Source organism: Mobula birostris, chromosome 14 (genome assembly GCF_030028105.1).
Source record: "Mobula birostris isolate sMobBir1 chromosome 14, sMobBir1.hap1, whole genome shotgun sequence".
NCBI lineage: Eukaryota > Metazoa > Chordata > Chondrichthyes > Myliobatiformes > Myliobatidae > Mobula > Mobula birostris.
Genome location: NC_092383.1, coordinates 61,320,167 through 61,339,760, shown reverse-complemented (window position 1 = coordinate 61,339,760; position 19,594 = coordinate 61,320,167). Strand labels below are relative to the sequence as shown.

The 19,594-nt window shown below is 39.8% G+C and overlaps 1 protein-coding gene across 2 annotated transcripts in view; it reads right to left on the bottom strand.

The window, feature by feature from the left end:
- Window positions 1–19,594, bottom strand: part of lgr6 (leucine-rich repeat containing G protein-coupled receptor 6) — a 368,527-nt gene that overhangs the window by 159,332 nt on the left and 189,601 nt on the right. For both annotated transcript variants that reach the window (XM_072277748.1, XM_072277747.1), the window contains exon 3: window positions 5,806–5,877. In XM_072277748.1, the coding sequence (XP_072133849.1) occupies window positions 5,806–5,877 (72 nt within the window). The remainder of the gene's footprint in view (window positions 1–5,805; window positions 5,878–19,594) is intronic.

Below are 19,594 nucleotides of genomic sequence, written 5' to 3'. Positions count from 1 at the left end.
TGATTGTCCTGCAATTTTTGAAAGGTGCCCTGAGTATTAAGATGCACTAGATGCCCATTAAGGAAGAGGATGGAGGAAAAAAGATTTCCAGAGTTGTACCTTTTGCCTTCCTTTCACATATTCCTCAGACCTTATCAGATTCTACCCTGGGGCCTTATCTGCCATTCATCCAAGTATTAACAGACACCAAATCTCTGTTATGGTATACTGAGAGCCAGGAAGTTAAGTAATTGTCTCTAGATGAGGCTTGGAGAGATGAAATATCCCAGGATTCTTTTCTGGTGTAATCACGGGGATTTCAACTGTAATGGAAGGATAATTGTGTGGTTGAGAAATGGATGATTGATGAAAAATTTCATGGGATAATCTGAATTAAAATTATATGCACAACTCCCTTGTTGGAATATGGCTTGCTGTTGAATATCAGGCCAATGCTGTCAAATAATTCCTTTAGAATAAAGCACACACTTCACCTCAAATATATATTTTGAATTGCTTTCAGTGGAAGTAAATTTGAGCAGCAAACCACTGGTAAATTAGACTCTGAAAATGTATTTGAAAACCAGCCCAATATTAAATTCACAAAGGATGTAAAAGCTGTTGCTTTCAAGTGTGCCAACATCCCTTCAATTCTGTGCAACATCAAAGGAACTCTACAAACAATTGTAGATGTAGCTGATATGAGAAATGTTGAATTAATCTCTGGTTTATGGCATAATGCCAGATGTGTTATTTGTGCTTTCTATTAATATAATATAAAATATTAGAATTGACCACAGTCAAATTCTGATATTGACTCTTGTATAGAAACTACTGGTAGCAAAGTTCAAATTGCAAAACGAAATGAGCAGCGTTTCAGAATACCTGGACCTGTAAGTGTCACTGAGCATATCATGAATGGTTTGCATGTTGGTGACAATTGTTAGCTAATCTGAGCACAGTAATACCTCAAGCATCTGGAGATGACACTCCTGTTTTCCAAAAGGAAAACCAGAATTAGATTCTGCAGAAGAGTTAGTTGTTGTCCTACTCCATTTGCTGTGGAGGTCAACATTACTAATAATGAGCTACAGCTCCTGGGAACTAGAAAGATTGGACACTGGGATACTTCATCCACTTGGAGCTAAAATTTCATGTGGAAATTGGCTTCTCTAGCTTCTTGGCCATTTTAAGTACTTCCACAAATTCCAGCCTGGCTTACAGAGGGGAGGAATGGTACATCTGCCTATCTCTTGGGTCTATGGGCCAGATCTGAATTAGTTCTATGGCTACTCCTGAAGTACTAACAATTACATTCTTTTAAGACTGCATATTTGTGACAGGAAAACAAAACAGTTCAAGTTTTGTTGAGATCTTGTAAGATGTAGAAATTTATAATGAATGAACTATTGAACCTGCATGGGATGGACTAGAAAATAATAAAGTCCATGCATCATGAGGCGGGAATCAATCTACTTGTTCAAAAAAGTAGGCTTCCATGGGGGTTAGAGCAATAACATCCTTCCCTTCATTGTAACACAGGAAGGACTTTTGGATCAGAATTAGTGAGACTAACATTTTCTTTTACATTAGAAATTAGCTTTTTAAGAAGCCAATATTTAACAGTGGTAGCTGACTGTCATGGGCTACAAAGGAAATCAGACAGGACTCGATCTGCTCTGTGCTTGAGATTCTGATCATTTGCAACAGCTGCAGTGGCACATCTGATCGTAGTGGTACCCAGATTAAAGAAATAATTTCAGGCAAGATCCTGGTCTTGGTTCCTAATCACTAACAACTTCAGGAGATGGTTAACCAGTGACACTTTCTGGAACTTTATCAATGAGCTAATAACAGGAAGTACTATTTTATACAGGACTTGGAGACAGGACCAGTTGAGGGCTTCAAAAATGACTTCTATTTATCAATGTTATTGGATATTAAATGATATGAAACTAGTGGAGACTTGAAATAAAATAGAGAAGCAGACTTGCTGGGCTGAATAAACTACTCCTGTTCCTCTGTGTTTGGATGTAGCTACTGAAGAAAATGCTAGCCTTTTCTATCAATATCCATCTCTGCTGGATAACCTACTGCCATTATAAGCACGCCTTATGATCTGGGAATCATCACGGATTTGAAATTTCAACAGAAGAGTGAGAAAACTGTGGAAATGGAAATAAATATACATAACAGTACTGAAAATAATGGTGTTATAGGCTCAGAAATATAGAAAACAATGGCAAAGGTGATTTGATTATGAGCTATATCATTGTAAAGATCAGTACAAATGGTGCACCTGCTATTGAAGTCAAAGGGGAAGCCAGGTATTAATGCTGTATTTAGAATTTTAATAACATAAGACTTTCCCTCAGTAATACAATCCATGACAAACATGTGATTATGGAATTAAAGAAAATTCAAGTATTCCCTGAACTATTAGAACACAGAATCTGTCTTGATGGATGGGAAGCCATGGTAACATAGGGATATTGCAACACCATTGCAGCTCAGGGTATTCTGGAGATCAGAGTTCAATTCTGGTGCCATCTGTACGGAGACTGTTCATCCTCCCTGTGGATTGCATGAGCTTTCCCTGTTGCTCCAGTTTTCTTTCACAGTCCAAAGACATACAGGGTAGGTAAGTTGGTCATTGTAAATTCCCCTTACTCTTAATAATCTCTCCTTTGGCTCCTCCCACTTCCTCCAAACTAAAGGTGTAGCTATGGGCACCTGTATGGGTCCTAGCTATGCCTGCCTTTTTGTTGGCTTTGTGGAACAATCTATGTTCCGTGCCTATTCTGGTATCTGTCCCCCACTTTTCCTTTGCTACATTGACGACTGCATTGGCGCTGCTACCTGTACACATGCTCAGCTCGTTGACTTTATTAACTTTGCCTCCAACTTTCACCCTGCCCTCAAGTTTACCTGGTCCATTTCCGACACCTCCCTCCCCTTTCTAGATCTTTCCGTCTCTGTCTCTGGAGACAGCTTATCCACTGATGTCTACTATAAGCCTACTGACTCTCACAGCTATCTGGACTATTCCTCTTCTCACCCTGTCTCTTGCAAAGACGCCATCCCCTTCTCGCAATTCCTCCGTCTCCGCCGCATCTGCTCTCAGGATGAGGCTTTTCATTCTAGGACGAGGGAGATGTCCTCCTTTTTTAAAGAAAGGGGCTTCCCCTCCTCCACTATCAACTCTGCTCTCAAACGCATCTCCCCCATTTCACGTACATCTGCTCTCACTCCATCCTCCCGCCACCCCACTAGGAATAGGGTTCCCCTGGTCCTCACCTACCACCCCACCAGCCTCTGGGTCCAACATATTATTCCCTGCAACTTCCGCCACCTCCAGCGGGATCCCACCACTAAGCACATCTTTCCCTCCCTGCTTCTCTCTGCTTTCCACAGGGATTGCTCCCTACGCGACTCCCTTGTCCATTCGTCCCCCCCATCCCTCCCCACTGATCTCCCTCCTGGCACTTATCCTTGTAAGCGGAACAAGTGCTACACATGCCCTTACACTTCCTCCCTTACCACCATTCAGGGCCCCAAACAGTCCTTCCAGGTGAGGCAACACTTCACTTGTGAGTCGGCTGGGGTGATATACTGCGTCCGGTACTCCCGATGTGGCCTTCTATATATTGGCAAGACCCGACGCAGACTGGGAGACCGCTTTGCTGAACACCTACGCTCTGTCCGCCAGAGAAAGCAGGATCTCCCAGTGGCCACACATTTTAATTCCACATCCCATTCCCATTCTGACATGTCTATCCATGGCCTCCTCTACTGTAAAGATGAAGCCACACTCAGGTTGGAGGAACAACACCTTATATTCCGTCTGGGTAGCTTCCAACCTGATGCCATGAACATCGACTTCTCTAACTTCCGCTAATGCCCCACCTCCCCCTCGTACCCCATCTGTTATTTATTTTTATACACACATTCTTTCTCTCACTGTCCTTTTCTCCCTCTGTCCCTCTGACTATACCCCTTGCCCATCCTCTGGTTCCGCCCCCCCCCCCCCCCCTTGTCTTTCTTCCTGGACCTCCTGTCCCATGATCCTCTCATATCCCCTTTGCCAATCACCTGTCCAGCTCTTGGCTCCATCCCTCCCCCTCCTGTCTTCTCCTATCATTTTGGATCTTCCCCCCCCCCCACTTTCAAATCTCTTACTAACTCTTCCTTCAGTTAGTCCTGACGAAGGGTCTCAGCCTGAAACGTCGACTGTACCTCTTCCTAGAGATGCTGCCTGGCCTGCTGTGTTCACCAGCAACTTTGATGTGTGTTGCTTGAATTTCTTGCATCTGCAGAATTCCTGTTGTTTGCATTGTAAATTCTCCCCTGATTAGGTCAGGGTTAATCGGGTTTCTTGGGGTTGCTGGGGCGACGTGACTCTATGGTTTGAAAGGGCCTACTCCACATTTTATCACTAAATATGGGTTACAATTGGAAAACATGACTAATGGTTTGATAAACACAAAAGATTCTGCAGAAGCTGGAAATCCAGAGCAGCACACACAAAATGCTGGAGGAACTCAGGAGGTCACATCTATAAAAGTGCATAAAGAGTTAACGTTTCAGGCTGAGACCCATACAGGTGCCCATGGCTACACCCTGAGTTTAGAAAAAGTGTGAGGAGCTGAAACAGTAGTTGTTGAGGGTGAGGACCATTTACACCAAATGGAGGTGGGTGATGGTGGAGGGGAAATGGCCAAGTCTGTTGCCAAGAAAGATATGTAGAGCTTTAAGGCCTTCTTGATGGGGGGGAATACAAGTATTTAGGGACTGGGCATCCATGATGAAAATAAGGTGATCAGGGCCGGGGAATTGAAAGTTGTTGAGGAGACTGAGCATTTGAAGTGTTGCGGATGCATGTAGGTGGGAAGGCACTGAAACAAGGGGGATAAAATGGAGTCGAGTTCTGTGGGGCTGGAGCAGGAGAAGCAATGGGCCTTGCCAGATGTCAGTTACTTGTGACTCTTCAGTAGGAGATAAAATGAGCGGTGTGGGGTAAGGGAACTATGTGGCTCGTGTCGTTGGATGGGAGATCTCCAGAGTTGATGGGGTTTGTGATGGTTCTGGAGACAATGTCCTAACGGTCCTGAGAGGGGTCCTCTTCAAAGGGTAAGTAAGAGGAGTTATGAGAGTTGCCACTTGGACTCAGCAAAGTCCGACAGACTACAACTGTACAACTTTTGGTTTGATCATGTGATGGTTTGATAGCTGGAACTGAAACTGATATTCTTTGCTTCTGATTCATGTTCTGCAGCAGATAGCCTGGAGCGCAATTCTGCAGTAAACTCCAAACCATCCTTTACATTAAAGTATTTTATGAGTTAAATTACTGCAGTATCATTAAACTAAACTGGCACCAAGGTTTCCTATATTAAAATCTTTTGCCCTTATTCCTAATAATAATGATATTAGATACAAATACACAGGTTCTCAGTGCCTTAAGTCACAGTAATTACTTTTTGTTCATAAATATTGACTTCCTTTGATAGAGTTCCAAAATGAAGCCGCAACAGTTCATAATTAAGCTTTTGAGTTTTACACACGTTAAAATAGCTTACCTGCAAAACAAAAGAAAACGTGCATCAAAACCAACATTGTAGGAAATGATTTTCATTGTGGCAATTGTGATAAAATATTATTCAAAGCTCACATGAACATTCTCTCCCAACCCAGTATAATGGACAATGAATCCGGTTCTCTGTTCAGCATTTTAAGGTGAATGTGGTTGAAGATTTAATAAGATAAAAATAACATTTGTATTCATCCCAATTATGCAGACATTTTGGAGTGATACGAGCTACTTACAGGACTTTCAAATTGTAGAGACCGGCAAAAGCATCAATGGGGATCTGTGCTAGGTGATTTCCAGACAGCCGTCTGCAAGAGAAACAAAAATATAGCCATGTGCATTTAATCTTGGTAAAATAATTCACTGTGAAAACAGCCAATTAGTAGCAGTAGAAACACAAAATACATTACTAGCAATGCAATACTGGGAACAGGTGTGCAAGTTAACCATGACCAGATTGCAAGAAGTTGCATTATATTTTCAAAGAGCAGAAGAGATTTGTACATTATATATAATTAATAATTAGTGATGGATATTCATAACTGAAGATATTTAAGTATATGTACACAAATAATAATTTTACAAAATAAGCCTGTAAAAATGCCATTCCCTTTTCTCAGTTCCTTCGTCTCTGCCACATCCGTCCCCAGTATGAGGCTTTACTTTCCAGGACACCAGAGGTATCCTTCTTCAAAGAAATGGTTTCCATTCCTCCACCATTGATGTTGCCCTCACCCGCATCTCATCCATTTCACAGACACCTGCACTCACCTTGTCTTCCTGCAGCTTTAACAGGTTTAGAATTACTCTTGTCCTCATCAACCATGCCATGAGCCTTGTATCCAACACGTCATTCTCTACAATTTTCACCATCTTCCTTGTGATCCTACCACCAAACACGTCTTTCTCCACCCCCCCACCCACTCTCTGCTTTCTGCAGGAATTGCTCCATCCATGATTCTGTTGTCCTTTCGTCCCTCTCCGTTAATCTCTCTCCTAGCACATGTCCCTACAAGTGACAGCAATGCTTCAGCTGCCCATTCACCTCCTCCCTCACCTCCGTTCAGGGCCACAAACTGTCCTCCAGCTGAGGTCACACTTAACCTGCAAGTCTGATGGCTTCATACACTGTATCTAGTGCTCTTGTTGTGGCCTCCTCTGCACTGGTGAGACCTGGCGTTAACTGGGGGACCATTTTCTCGAGCACTTCTGCTCCGTCTGCAAAAAGCAGGATATCTCAGTCGTTGACCATCTTAATTCTAATCCCTTTTCTCATTCCGACATGTCAATCCATGTCTTCCTCTTTTATGATGATGAAGCCACTCTCAGGGTGAAGGAGCAACACCTCATATTCGTTTTGCTGAACACCTATGCTCTGTCCACCAGAGAAAGTAGGATCTCCCAGTGGCCACACATTTTAATTCCACGTCCCATTCCCATTCCGATATGTCTATCCACGGCCTCCTCTACTGTAAAGATGAAGCCACACTCAGGTTGGAGGAACAACACCTTATATTCCGTCTGGGTAGCCTCCAACCTGATGGCATGAACATTGACTTCTCAAACTTCCACTAATGTCTCACCTCGCCCTTGCACCCCATCCGTTATTTATTTATATACACACATTCTTTTTCTCTCTCTCCTTTTTCTCCCTCTATCCCCCTCACTATACCCCTTGTCCATCCTCTGTTTTTCCCCCCTCCCCCTTTTCTTTCTCCTTAGGCCTCCTGTCCCATGATCCTCTCATATCCCTTTTGTCAATCAACTGTCCAACTCTTGGCTCCATCCCTCCCTCTCCTGTCTTATCCTATCATTTCGGATCTCCCCCTCCCCCTCTCACTTTCAAATCTCTTACTAGCTCTTCTTTCAGTTAGTCCTGACAAAGGGTCTCGGCCCGAAACGTCAACTGTACCTCTTCCTAGAGATGCTGCCTGGCCTGCCGCGTTCACCAGCAACTTTGATGTGTGTTGCTTGAAATTCCAGCGTCTGCAGATTTCCTCGTGTTTACGTTTTCATATTCTGCCTAGTTAGCTTCCAACCTGGTTGCATGAACGTCAGTTTCTTCTTCTGGTAATTTATTTTTCTCTGTCATTTCCCTCTTCTTCTATTCCCTACTAAGGCTTCTTACCTCTTCTCCTCTTTTGGTGCCCCTCTTTCTTCCCTTTCATCCATGGTCCACTCTTTTCTCCTATCAGATTCCCACTTCTCTGACCCTTTGCCTTTTCCACCCACACCTCCTAGTTTCTTACTTTATTCCCCTTCCCCCACCCACCTGGCTTCACCCATCACATTCAAGCTTGTCCTCTTTCCCCTCCCCCACTTTTTTATTCTGTCATCTTCCCCCTTCCTTTCCAGTCCTGATGAAGGGTCCTGTCTCAAAACATTGCCTGTTTGCTCATTTCCTTCAGCATTTGGTGTGTGTTACTCTGGATTTCTAGCATCTGCAGAATCTCATGTGTTTACAAAACAAGCCTTTTAGTTTTGGAGATACAAGAGATCTTTCAATCCCTGTCTTGAAATAATGTGTATATTAGAGCAGTGCAAAGTCTTGGGTCAATATTTGCCTGTTGATGTCTTTGTGTAAAGCTATCAGTAAATACGTCTTTTGTAATGGTATCCCCATGCAAATAATCAAGGCTTTTACTCTTACTATTACCAAAGTAATGGCGAAAAGTTGAGCTAATTTACATTTCAGTAGATGCCTTAACTGCATCACCTCCTGGCAGTCTCCCAAAAAGCATATTGTAAAGACAGGTGCATTAGAAAAGTTTTCTCTTAAGATTCTTTGTTCTCAAAGAACTTCAGGGATTCAGGTTAAAATCCAGCTGGTGACTTCATGGAAGTAATTTGCCTTTTGAAAGAACTATCTGGTGTTTATTCTTGATTAATTTATTATCTGCTCTTAGAGTGCCCACTGAGATAACTGTTTTTGACATGAAGGACTCTTGATCACAGAAAATTTCAGGTATTATATCCAGACGATTATGGAAAACCTCAAAGCAAATGTTAATTAGTATCAATCATTGCAGCTTCTATTAAATGAAAATAGTCCAATATTATCAATTAAAAGCTGTTTTGCCATTGAAGCTAACAGTTTTGGTGCTAACAAACCTGCATGTCGTGGTCATTTAAGTGTAAGCAGGTTTTGATTCCTATAAACTATATTCTTTTTCCATACTCAAACGAGGGGTTAGCTTAATTTGTCACATGTACATGGAAATATAATGCATTGTTTCAGTGATCAGTATAGCGAGGATTGTGCTGGGCACCAACGCTGAGTGCCCAGAACTCACTAACCTTAATCATATATCTTTGGAATGCAGGAGGAAAACAGAGCACATGGAGGAAACACATATGGTCGTAAGGAGAACATACAGACAGTGGTGGGAATCGAACACAAATCTTACTGCTGGTGCTGTAAAGAACTGTAGTAACCGCTATGCTGCCATTCCGCCTCTAATTCCTGGAGCAGCACACAGTTAATCCAGGAATGCCTGTCCAAGGACATTTCAAGAGTCATGTATTTTGATATGGTTAGCAATATTCCAAGTTGCTTGGGGATGTGAAGGATCAGAATAAAATCATCAATTTGACTAGCTAAGACCCATTCCACCATACAGTTTGAGTTGGCAGTCAATAAACAAGTTTCTAATAGTATTTTTTAACACCATGACCTACTGAATTTATATATAATATATGCCCGTAATGACTGTGTTTAAATCTGGTAAATCAACAATATATTCTTTAGAGAGATACATGGCAATTTCATTTTATTTTGCTGAATACATTGTAATTTGCCAGTGAGCCCTTTATAAAGTTGAACAAATTGGATGCACTTCACTGCCAATGAAAACTATATTTATTAAAATAACCACTTGTGAAACAATAAGCCAGCCAGGGAGAGTACCAATGAAAACTGCATTAAAACAGTAGAGTCTTGCGTGATGGACCTACAAAATCCAGCTGAGATAACTGACGGCTCATAGAAATTACATGAAGGAACAATTAACCTAGTGTTACAGTCTACCTCCTGAATCACCGAGTACACATTTAAAGGAATATTACTAAAATGATTGTGTTGGATTTCATTCATAATACCACCAGTACTAAAAATAATTTCATCTCTCATATTGTTATTTTCAAATAAGACACAAAAAACAACTGATTGTTACCTTCTCTCAGTGCAAATAACATGGGTATGATTCTGGATATTTAAGTAAAGAGGCAACCCCCTTCACTGAGCAGGACTGTTGGAAATTCACTAAGAAACATATGGTAATAGGGCAAATTTTGGCCAATATCTTCTCACAAACAATGCAGGAAATGGAAACCAATGAAAGTGAGGAATACAAAAAAGAAAAAAATAAACAGGAAATCAGAGCGAAAGAAGCAGAACTTCTTCAAATTTGAAATAGCATATGGGGAAGTGGTGGTGAATTCAATATTAATCTGAAAGTAACCACAGATGTTATGATTTTATGTCCATAGGTATAATACATCTATAGCACTTGTTTCAGAATAATATGATCAATGCAAATCAGAATGTAACATCTGAGTTTTCTTTGGAAGGATGTAGGCAAAGGTGCTATTTTCCAACTGTGATGTAATTGCAATACATTAATAAATTATGAATATATTGTATGTCAGATTAGACTGACCTCTGCAGCAGTACAAATATATCAATCAAAACATAAGAATCTACCAAATTTTGCTGGGAGTGATAAGAAACAATATAAAATATTACAAACTTAGATGGTTAAATTTACATGAGTTATTTTTACAAATATACAAAAGTTTATTTTCTCACAAAATACATACAATAATTAGGAGTTCATAGAACTACTTCCAATTTCAAATTAAAATACGATTATTACTATTATCTGTAAAATACTCAAGTCCCTGCAGGGCCAACCATTCTCAGACTTCCCCACTGTGCCCATAGAGACCTTATGCTCCCTCAAGGACACCCAGGCACAGATGTAAGCCCGAAAGAGGGGAAGGCAGTCGGCACAGGCATTGGTAAGTTTTGTAACTCCAAATCATGAAAAGTAACTTAAAGGAAAAGGATGGGAGCCCATCAGGACGGGTCTTTCTTCCACTTTTTACTTCAACGAGATGCACATGTATCATGTGTTGACATGATGATGTATGCCATTTACGTACTTTTACAGATACTCTTCAATGCATTATGAAAACAACAAAGAATGCTTAATCAAACAATATATTTATAATATTATTCAAATAATGGTGAAATATTAAATACACAACACTCCTCTATGCTTAACTATAAACTCCAGCTCTTTACAGAATGCATCTCAAATTATATAATTACACACACACACACACACATATCTATGTATACACACACACAGTATACTATATAATACAAATACTATCTAGACATTCACAGCATAACAAGTTTTTTAATTGTCTCATTTAGGCCTAAAGATTTAATTGCTGTGGAGGATTAAATATTACACTTGTAGGACAATGTCTTTTCTGAAAAGGTGACATCATTCTGCTTGGCAGGTGAGACTTGTGATTGTGAAACAATCTCAGGTACTGGGGTCTCCTCCATGGTAGTTGAAGTAGTTGACTCTGGGATTGCAAGAAGTGGTTCTGACAGCTCTGGATACCTTTCTTCTGGCCATGTTGGCACCCCGAACAGTGCACGACAAGCTTCACTGGATGACGTAGATTATAATGTGTGAGTACAGTGCCTGACATCACCTTTTTTTTAACCTTTTGGAAAGCCACCTCTCATTGTCATGTCTTTCTGATCTGTAGTAATAGGTGCACATTGGCCAGGTTTGACAGGAACCTGTTATAGTAATTGACAAATCCTAAATGGACCACAACTGTGACAGTCCTGACGAAAGGTCTCGGCCTGAAACGTCGACTGCACCTCTTCCTAGAGATGCTGCCTGGCCTGCTGCGTTTACCAGCAACTTTGATGTGTGTTGCTTGAATTTCCAGCATCTGCAGAATTCCTGTTGTTCACAACTATGACATATCCCTTGGCCTTCAGGTATCCACTGCTGCTTGAATTTTCTCAGCACACTTGAGTGATACTTGTGCGTCAATAGTGTGACCACAATAAGTGATGCTTGGTTTAAAGAATTCATACTTGTTGCATCATGATCTGAGCCCATAAGCTTTTATTCTTTTTAACACTGTCTTGAGATTTAGGAGATGTTCCTTATTACCTTACTAGTAACAATAATGACATCCAGGTAACAGTGAGTGCCTGGAAATATTTGCAGCACCTGGTCCATAGCTTTCTGTCAGTGTGCAGGTGCAGATGCTACTACAAAAAAATAAGCCTTTTATAGTGATAAATCCCTTTGTGAGTGATTATGGTGGACTCTTAAATATTTTGGACTCTTCTTCCATCTCCACCTGTAGGTAGGCCTCAGCTAAGTTGACTTTGCTTAAGTGTTTCCCTCCGGAAAGATTTGCGAAGATATCCCTTATCCTGGGCAGAATGGTCAGCATTTGATTGTTAGGTGTTCAAGGAATCGTAGGAACACAAGTGCCTGAAAACTGCCATATCAAAGCACCACAGAGAGTTTTTCAAGAAACACATACCTAACTTTTGCCTTTTCTGGATCAGCAGTTTGGTCCATCCTGTGAATTGGGAAGCCTTCAGGTCTGATCATCATATCTAGTGACTCAGTCAAACACAGAACAGAATCTCTCATTTCTCTCTAATACAGCAATTTTGCCCTTAGGTCCTTAATGTTGCTCTCCAGCGACTGCACATTTGCCAACACGATGCTGGGTGGCGGCTGCCTCATTCATCTGCATCAGCCTGGCTTGGAGACCCCACCCACCCACCACTCCTGCCTTGCTTCTGGCCATGGTGATGAACCTTCATCTGGTTAAAGGTGCTGTACCTGCTTGCTTGAGAATCAAGTCCGCTGAGTCTTTCAGAAGATCGTGAAATCTGTAGTTCATTAAGTTGATTCAAAATACGTTGCTTAATGGGAAGTTACATGCTGCAGATTGCAGTAAGAATAGTTAAAAAAAAGTAAGTTTAGAAGTATTGTATGTAGCCTACATATCATCGCCGTGGTTTACCAGTGCCATCTTACCGAGGAAACTTGAACATCTTGCCAAGGTTGAAGGTGGATAGTCATCTCGAGTTTGCTTTAAAAATACCTCATCATCACCATTAAGTTTTGTAACTCTGAAACATAAGAACTAATTGAAAGGAAAAGGAGCCCCAGAGGACTTACTTTAATTTTTTTACTTTAGTGATACGTGCATATATCAATCACATGGTGGTATGATAACACACGCCATTTGCATACTTTTACAGATAACCCACAATACATTATGTAAACAATAAAGAATGCTCAATCAAACAATATATTTACAATATTACTCAAATATTACTGAAATTTTAAATACACAACAGGCAGAATCCTTGACTACCCTCTGCTTGAATCTGTAAATAGCCAGCAGAGGTAAAGCTAATCTGGAATAAAAAAAAATTGAGACCTCTGGTAACATATGGATCAATACCACGATGATCAGGTGATACTACATTTACTGATCCATCAGGGAAGTTTGTCGGAAATTTTTAATTGAATAACATAAGAACACAAAAACAACAAGAGATATTCAGCATATATCATTGTTACTTCAATGAGATTCATACACGAAGGACAAAGTAAATTTTATTATCAATTAGATATGTGTCACCATATACAACCCTGAGGTTCATTTTCTTATGGCCATATTTAACAAGTCTATAGGATAATAACTATAACAGAATCAGTGAAGGACCACCCAACTTGTATTAGATGGATTTGTTCTCCATAATTTCCACAAAATGATAATTAAAACCAGATCCAGTACCAGCTGCTCCAGTAGTGATGTGCTGACACAGACTTCATGAAGGATTTTACTTCATCCAAATAACGTGGAACAATGAAATTTGTTTTCTTGATTTGGCTCTGTAGTCTGCCATCACCAAATGCATAAGGAATTATATCAAGGTTACTACTTTCTGTCAGTTTCTCATTTGTTTATTACACTGCCTGTAAAATCTGTTTACCTCACCACTATCAGAATAATTTCATCTAGTGCTCAATGTCAGAGTGAAATGTGTATTCGAAAATATATGCCAACATCTCATTTTCATTAACAGCATTACCGTGTACTGTTCAACACCATTGATCTTCAATTACTGTTTCAGTTCTTTAGCAACAAATAATAATCCGGCAACTCAAAAATGAGTCCTGATGAAGTGTCTCTGCCCGAAACATCGACTGTTTACTCTTTTCCGTAGATGCTATCTGGCCTGCTGAATTCCTCCAGAATTTCGTGTGTGTTTGGATCTCCAGCATCTGCATATTTTGTTGTGTTTGTGGAACTCAAAAATGAGGGTAGACTTATATCAATTTAACTTTTTGGATTTATTCAAATTATTTTTCTGTCTTTTATCTGGAATAGTATTTTTTAAACGTATTCCTGTAATTGTCACAATGCAATTCGGAGTATTTCCCATTCTGAATGTTTCCTATCCCCAGTATCCCAAAAATCACACAATTCTTATTAATGTGTGTGTTTAATCATCTGTAGAATACAGGACAGCACAGTGCAGGAGCAAGCCTTTCAGCTCACCATGTGTCCGTCAGCCATAGTGCCAATCTCAACCAATTGCAACCACCTGCACAAAGTCCATATCTTCCACTTCATTTGCTGCCTGTTCATATATCTGTCCAAATGCCTCATAGACATTACTACCACCACTTCACTTGCCAACACATTCCAGGCATCAGCCATTCTTTGGGTAAATAAACCTTGCCTCACATATCTCCTTTCCACTTTCCCCATGGCCTCTAGTACTTGACATTTTACCCTTTGACTGTCCACTCTGACTGAGCATCTCATAATTTTATATACCTTCATTGGACCACCCTTCAGCCTCTGACACTCCAGTGAAAAGAAATCCACATTTTTCCAAGTTCTCCTTATAGTTAACACACTCTATTCCAGGCAACATCCTGGTAAACTTCTTCTGCTCTCTCTCGAAAGCCTCCATATCATTCGCTCTTCTTTCAGTTAGTCCTGACGAAGGGTCTTGGTCCAAAATGTCCACTGTACCTCTTCCTAGACACGCTGCCTGGCCTGCTGTGTTCACCAGCAACTTTTATGTGTGTTGCTTGGAATTCCAGCATCTGCAGATTTCCTCATGTTTGCATATCATTCCTATAGAGTGGCAACCAGAATTGCATGCTATAATCCAAATGTGGCTAATTGATCATCTTATATAGGTGCAACATGACTCCCTAACTTTATACTCAATGCCCTGATCAACGAAGTAACCTTCTTTGCTACCTTATCCACATGCTGTCACTTCCGGGGAGCAATGGATCTGCACCCAAGATCCCCCTGTACACTAATACTCCCGAAGGACCCACCATCTACAATATCACTCACTCTTGGAAATCATATGTTAAAGAGTTTCAAATTCTATGTCGTACTTTTTCTTATTTATCTACAATACTACCACTGTTCTGTGATTTTTCAAGACCATAAACGTGTATTGCTCCATGAACACTATAAAAGGTTATCTTCTATAATTTGGAAACTTGTGAAACAGTTGAAATGAGAGGAAGTTCCAAAAGATTAACTATTGACTAAGTTTGTAATAAATTAATTACCAGGATCATCTATAAGAGATATATTGTGTAATATTGGTTATATTTTTCAACTTGTAGGCTTGGCAGAAGTTTACAAGTGACTTCCCTTCAAAGGTTTCCTGTTCAAATATACAAAGTCATCGCTTAAGGTAAAAGTACTGGGAAACAAAATGACTAATGTACTTAAATATAATTAAAGAATATTTTTACATTGTTTTAGAATTTAAGATAATATTTTGTACATAAAAATTCACTCCTGTCCAGTAGAGCAGAAAGTACAGTAGAGTTGCAGAATTGCACATTGACTTCAATGGAATGAATTTCTGAGTGGAAGTACAGCACGCTGTTGTGCCTTTACAATTACTTTCTGAGCAATTAGTTTTTAAACTGAATGTTTCTTGTGCTTTTTCAGGGAGATGTCACTGAGTATAGGTTAGCCACATTGAACCCTCAATTGCTAATGTGCATTTCTCTAAAAGCTTTAATAAAATCAGCAAAGTGTGGGGCAAACCCATTCAGAAATGACATTTAGGAGGAATATATATCTTAAAATAAATGATTTTTATATATATATGAAAATATCAGAGGGCTGTAGATAATTGGAATAGCTCTTTCTAAGAACTGAAATAATTGATTCCATCTGTGTTGTTTGAGTCATCAAATACAGTGTTGAAGCTTTCGTACATAATTCGATCTAATTAGAAACATCTTTAGGGTTTTTCATATATGACTATATACCAGTAGGTTATTGCTCAACACATCAAAATGATTACATACAGATCACCATATTTGTATGGTAATTCTCTGCTTATATGCTACTGGTATATGATTGATTGTAAGACATAGGAGGAGAATTAGGCTATTTAGCCTATTGAGTTTGCTCAACCATTCCATCATGGCTTATTTATTATCCATCTCAATTCCAGTCTCCTGCCTTCTCCCTGTCTCCTTTGGCACTGTGACTAATTAAGAACCTACCAACCTCTGCTTGGAATATACTCAATATCCTGGTCTCCACAGCTTTCCCTGGCAATGAATTCCACAGTTTCACCACCCTCTGGCTAAAAAATTCCTTCTAATCTCTGTTCTACATAGACAACCATCTCTGTTCTGGGGCTGTGCTCTCCTATCCTAGACTCACGCAGTGCAGGAAACATCCTCTCCACATCCACTCTATCTAGGCCTTTCAATATTTGATAGGTCTGAATGAGATCTCCCCTCATTTTACTAAACTCCAGTGAGTACAGACAGAGCCATCAAAATGGTGAGTATGAAACATAAGTTTTATAAAGAATCCTTCTCCAGATTTTCTTTACAGATTAGTCTTTAACACAATAATCAATGCAAGAAGTTTGATCTTTTTCAGGTTTCTCAATAATTGAGACATTTTTCATTGTTTTGAAAAAGGGTGGCTGATATTGCAATGCGTTGAGTGCCCAAATGTTTCATTTCAGTCTTCAGCTTAAGAAACAAGCAAACACTATAGGTTGTACTAGGGATTTAGAACATACAGTGAAAGACTCAGGCCTTTAAATTACACTACGTAGCTGAACATTTAGATAGATTCTGTCATACAAAATTAATAGAAAAAGATTTGCAAAGGAAATCTTAATATGAAGTTCATAATGTCTATAATCTTCCTTTCATATGCTCCATGCATCAGGAGTCCTTGGCATGAATGGTGGCATTTAATAAAGCACAAAGCACACCTGAATATTAACACCATGCCTTTGGGTGATGGCCACACCTACAGAAGCACAACTTCACACTGCCTTGGGCTTCTTCATTATTACTTAACTTGAGCAGGAACCCATCCTTTTCATTGGATGCCCATCTCAGCTTAGTCTTCTTTAAGTCATTAATTACCCATCACCAGGTTTACTGTCAAGCCACATGTCAATGATTATATTCCTTATACTCTTTGAATTGAACCTCCTCCGTCCTCTGTCATAAGCCCCACAATCACCAGCTTACCTATCTGGATCTCCACCAATCTTAAGATTCAACAATCAGTACTTTAGTTATTGATCTTCATCCTTTCATCCACCCACCAAATCCTGATTGATGCCTAACCCTCACCTCCCTCATTCTACTCCTGTTCGCAAAGGCAGACTTTCTCACTATCCCCCAATTGCTAAAGCAATCCTTTCCAACCCGCCCCACATCCTTCTTCCCCTTCCAGTTCCTCACTTTTGTCACTATCAATAATCCTTTCAACTGTGGAGCACAGAACAGATTAGTCTTCGCATGTACAGAGCATCTAAGACCCATTCTATAACACACAAGACGTTGGCCCTCTTTGTGTTGAAAAGTTTTACAGCTACAGACCTCTGACCAAAGTATTTATTAATCTACTATGTACAGCTGAATTACCATGCCACTGCAGATGCAATGCAATTTCTAGAGCATTATTTACTCTCAAAGAAATAAGGAAAAAATCAAAATAGTGTATTTTTTTCTTTAAGCATGTGCCAAACAATGACAGAAAGAAGAAATGGTGTGTTTTTTAAAATTCCTCCTTTGCAACATTTATTCTTGCACGATGCTCACTTCCCTTCACAGAATCTTTGCTCCCTACCACTGTAAATCTGGGTTTGCACAATCTGCTCTGCCCGAGTCACGTTCTTGTAAAATATTGCTGCAGAATTCCAAGACCTGATTATCCAGTAACAAAACCAATGATTCAACTTATACACTGAAAACTCCAGCTAACCTTTGGAAACGCACTTAAAAAATGAGGTAAAATTCTTCCCTGTAGGTTTCAATGACTTATGGATGGTGGTTGTGTTCATCAGAAATTTTAGATTCCTTGGCAGCATAATCCATGGAAAATGAATACTTGATGAACCGAATAAACATCCTTGAAAAAGCGGTTGATTACCACATGTGTTTGCTTTCAACAAGAGCAACTGGAATCAATTTTATGAAGAAAATATGAAAGAACACTCACAACTACTAAAGAATTTTTTAAATAGGACAAGACAATTTGTTAACTTGTAACAGTGAACAATACTTTAAAAATGTTCTACTTCTCATTATTGATTAGTTTATGTGGATTGACATTAGTTGAGTAAATGCAGTTATAAGGTTGTCACACGTGTATATTCAGAATTCTTTAACTCTGAGATAATACAGTAATAAAGGTTACAGCACTGTGTGATGTTTTGTTACTGAGGGCAGATTGCTGGCTAAAGTTCAAACATAGCAAGTCTCTTCAGCAACGTGCTCTCAGCCCCAAGACAACAGAGATGTTTTTAAAATTATATTCCCAAAGTAAAAGGTGCTATAACAGTACTAAATTAAGAATCGTTTATCTTCTTGATTTTTGGTTCTCTGACCAAATTTTAAAATTTGTAACAAACCCACAGAAAAATAGTGACCTTGATAAATTGAAGTGGTTTACAGAAGTCCCGCAGGCAGGGTTCATCGTAACTATTTTTAATAAAAGCCATGACTATCTAAAATGAAATGTGAGTTGACACCTTAATGGCTGCGAGAAAATATCTGTGTTTTAAGAGCCTTTTGTTATCAGCAGTACCTTTGCTCCGGAATTATATTTTTGCAGAATTCTGACAGGGTTTTGAATAAATATAAGAAGGGAAGCAAATGACATGTATAGGCAACTAATGGTTATGGAAAATGATAACTACAATGGAGGCATTCAGTTCCTTTGGGTGGAGATATATCTCTCCCAAAGGAGGTATAAAGCGCTCCTTCCGTGCACTAAACTGCAGGTCATCCTTGACCATGGGTAGCACCTGATTAGCCCCCCGATCAAGGTAACATCAAGTCATGGGAGCAGGTGGTGGTTGGTCATATGAGCAGTCGATGCACATCACAAGCCCACTGACGGCTGGCAGACAATCTCTGAAGAGTATTGATAATAGCTGGAGTCAGTTGTTTTGTAAAGATACTTCCCAGAAGAAGGCAATGACAAACCATTTAAGTAGAAAAATTTGCCAAGAACAATCATGGTCATGACACCCTAATCGCCTTTGTCATACGACACAGCACATTATGATGGTGATTCAGTACCTTATTGAACTTAAAGATGGATTGGGCCAAGGGTTGGTAGGGATTAGTCCCAGGCTACCACGAGAGGTAAGGAAAATTATTGCTGGACTCTAGCTGAGAGTTTTAATTCTTTGTCAGAGAAATGTAAGTTACCAAGTGACTGCAGGACTGCAAACATGATCCCCCCCTTTTTAATTAAGACGTTTGGGAAAAGTCTGGCAACTGTAGATCTGTGAGCCTAACATCTGTGAGTAGGGAAGATTCTGGACAGTATTCCAAGGGAGAGGGTTAATGATCCCTTGGTAAATTAGGGACTTGTCAATGTGGCTCTATTAAGGGCATATCCGCTCTGACCAAA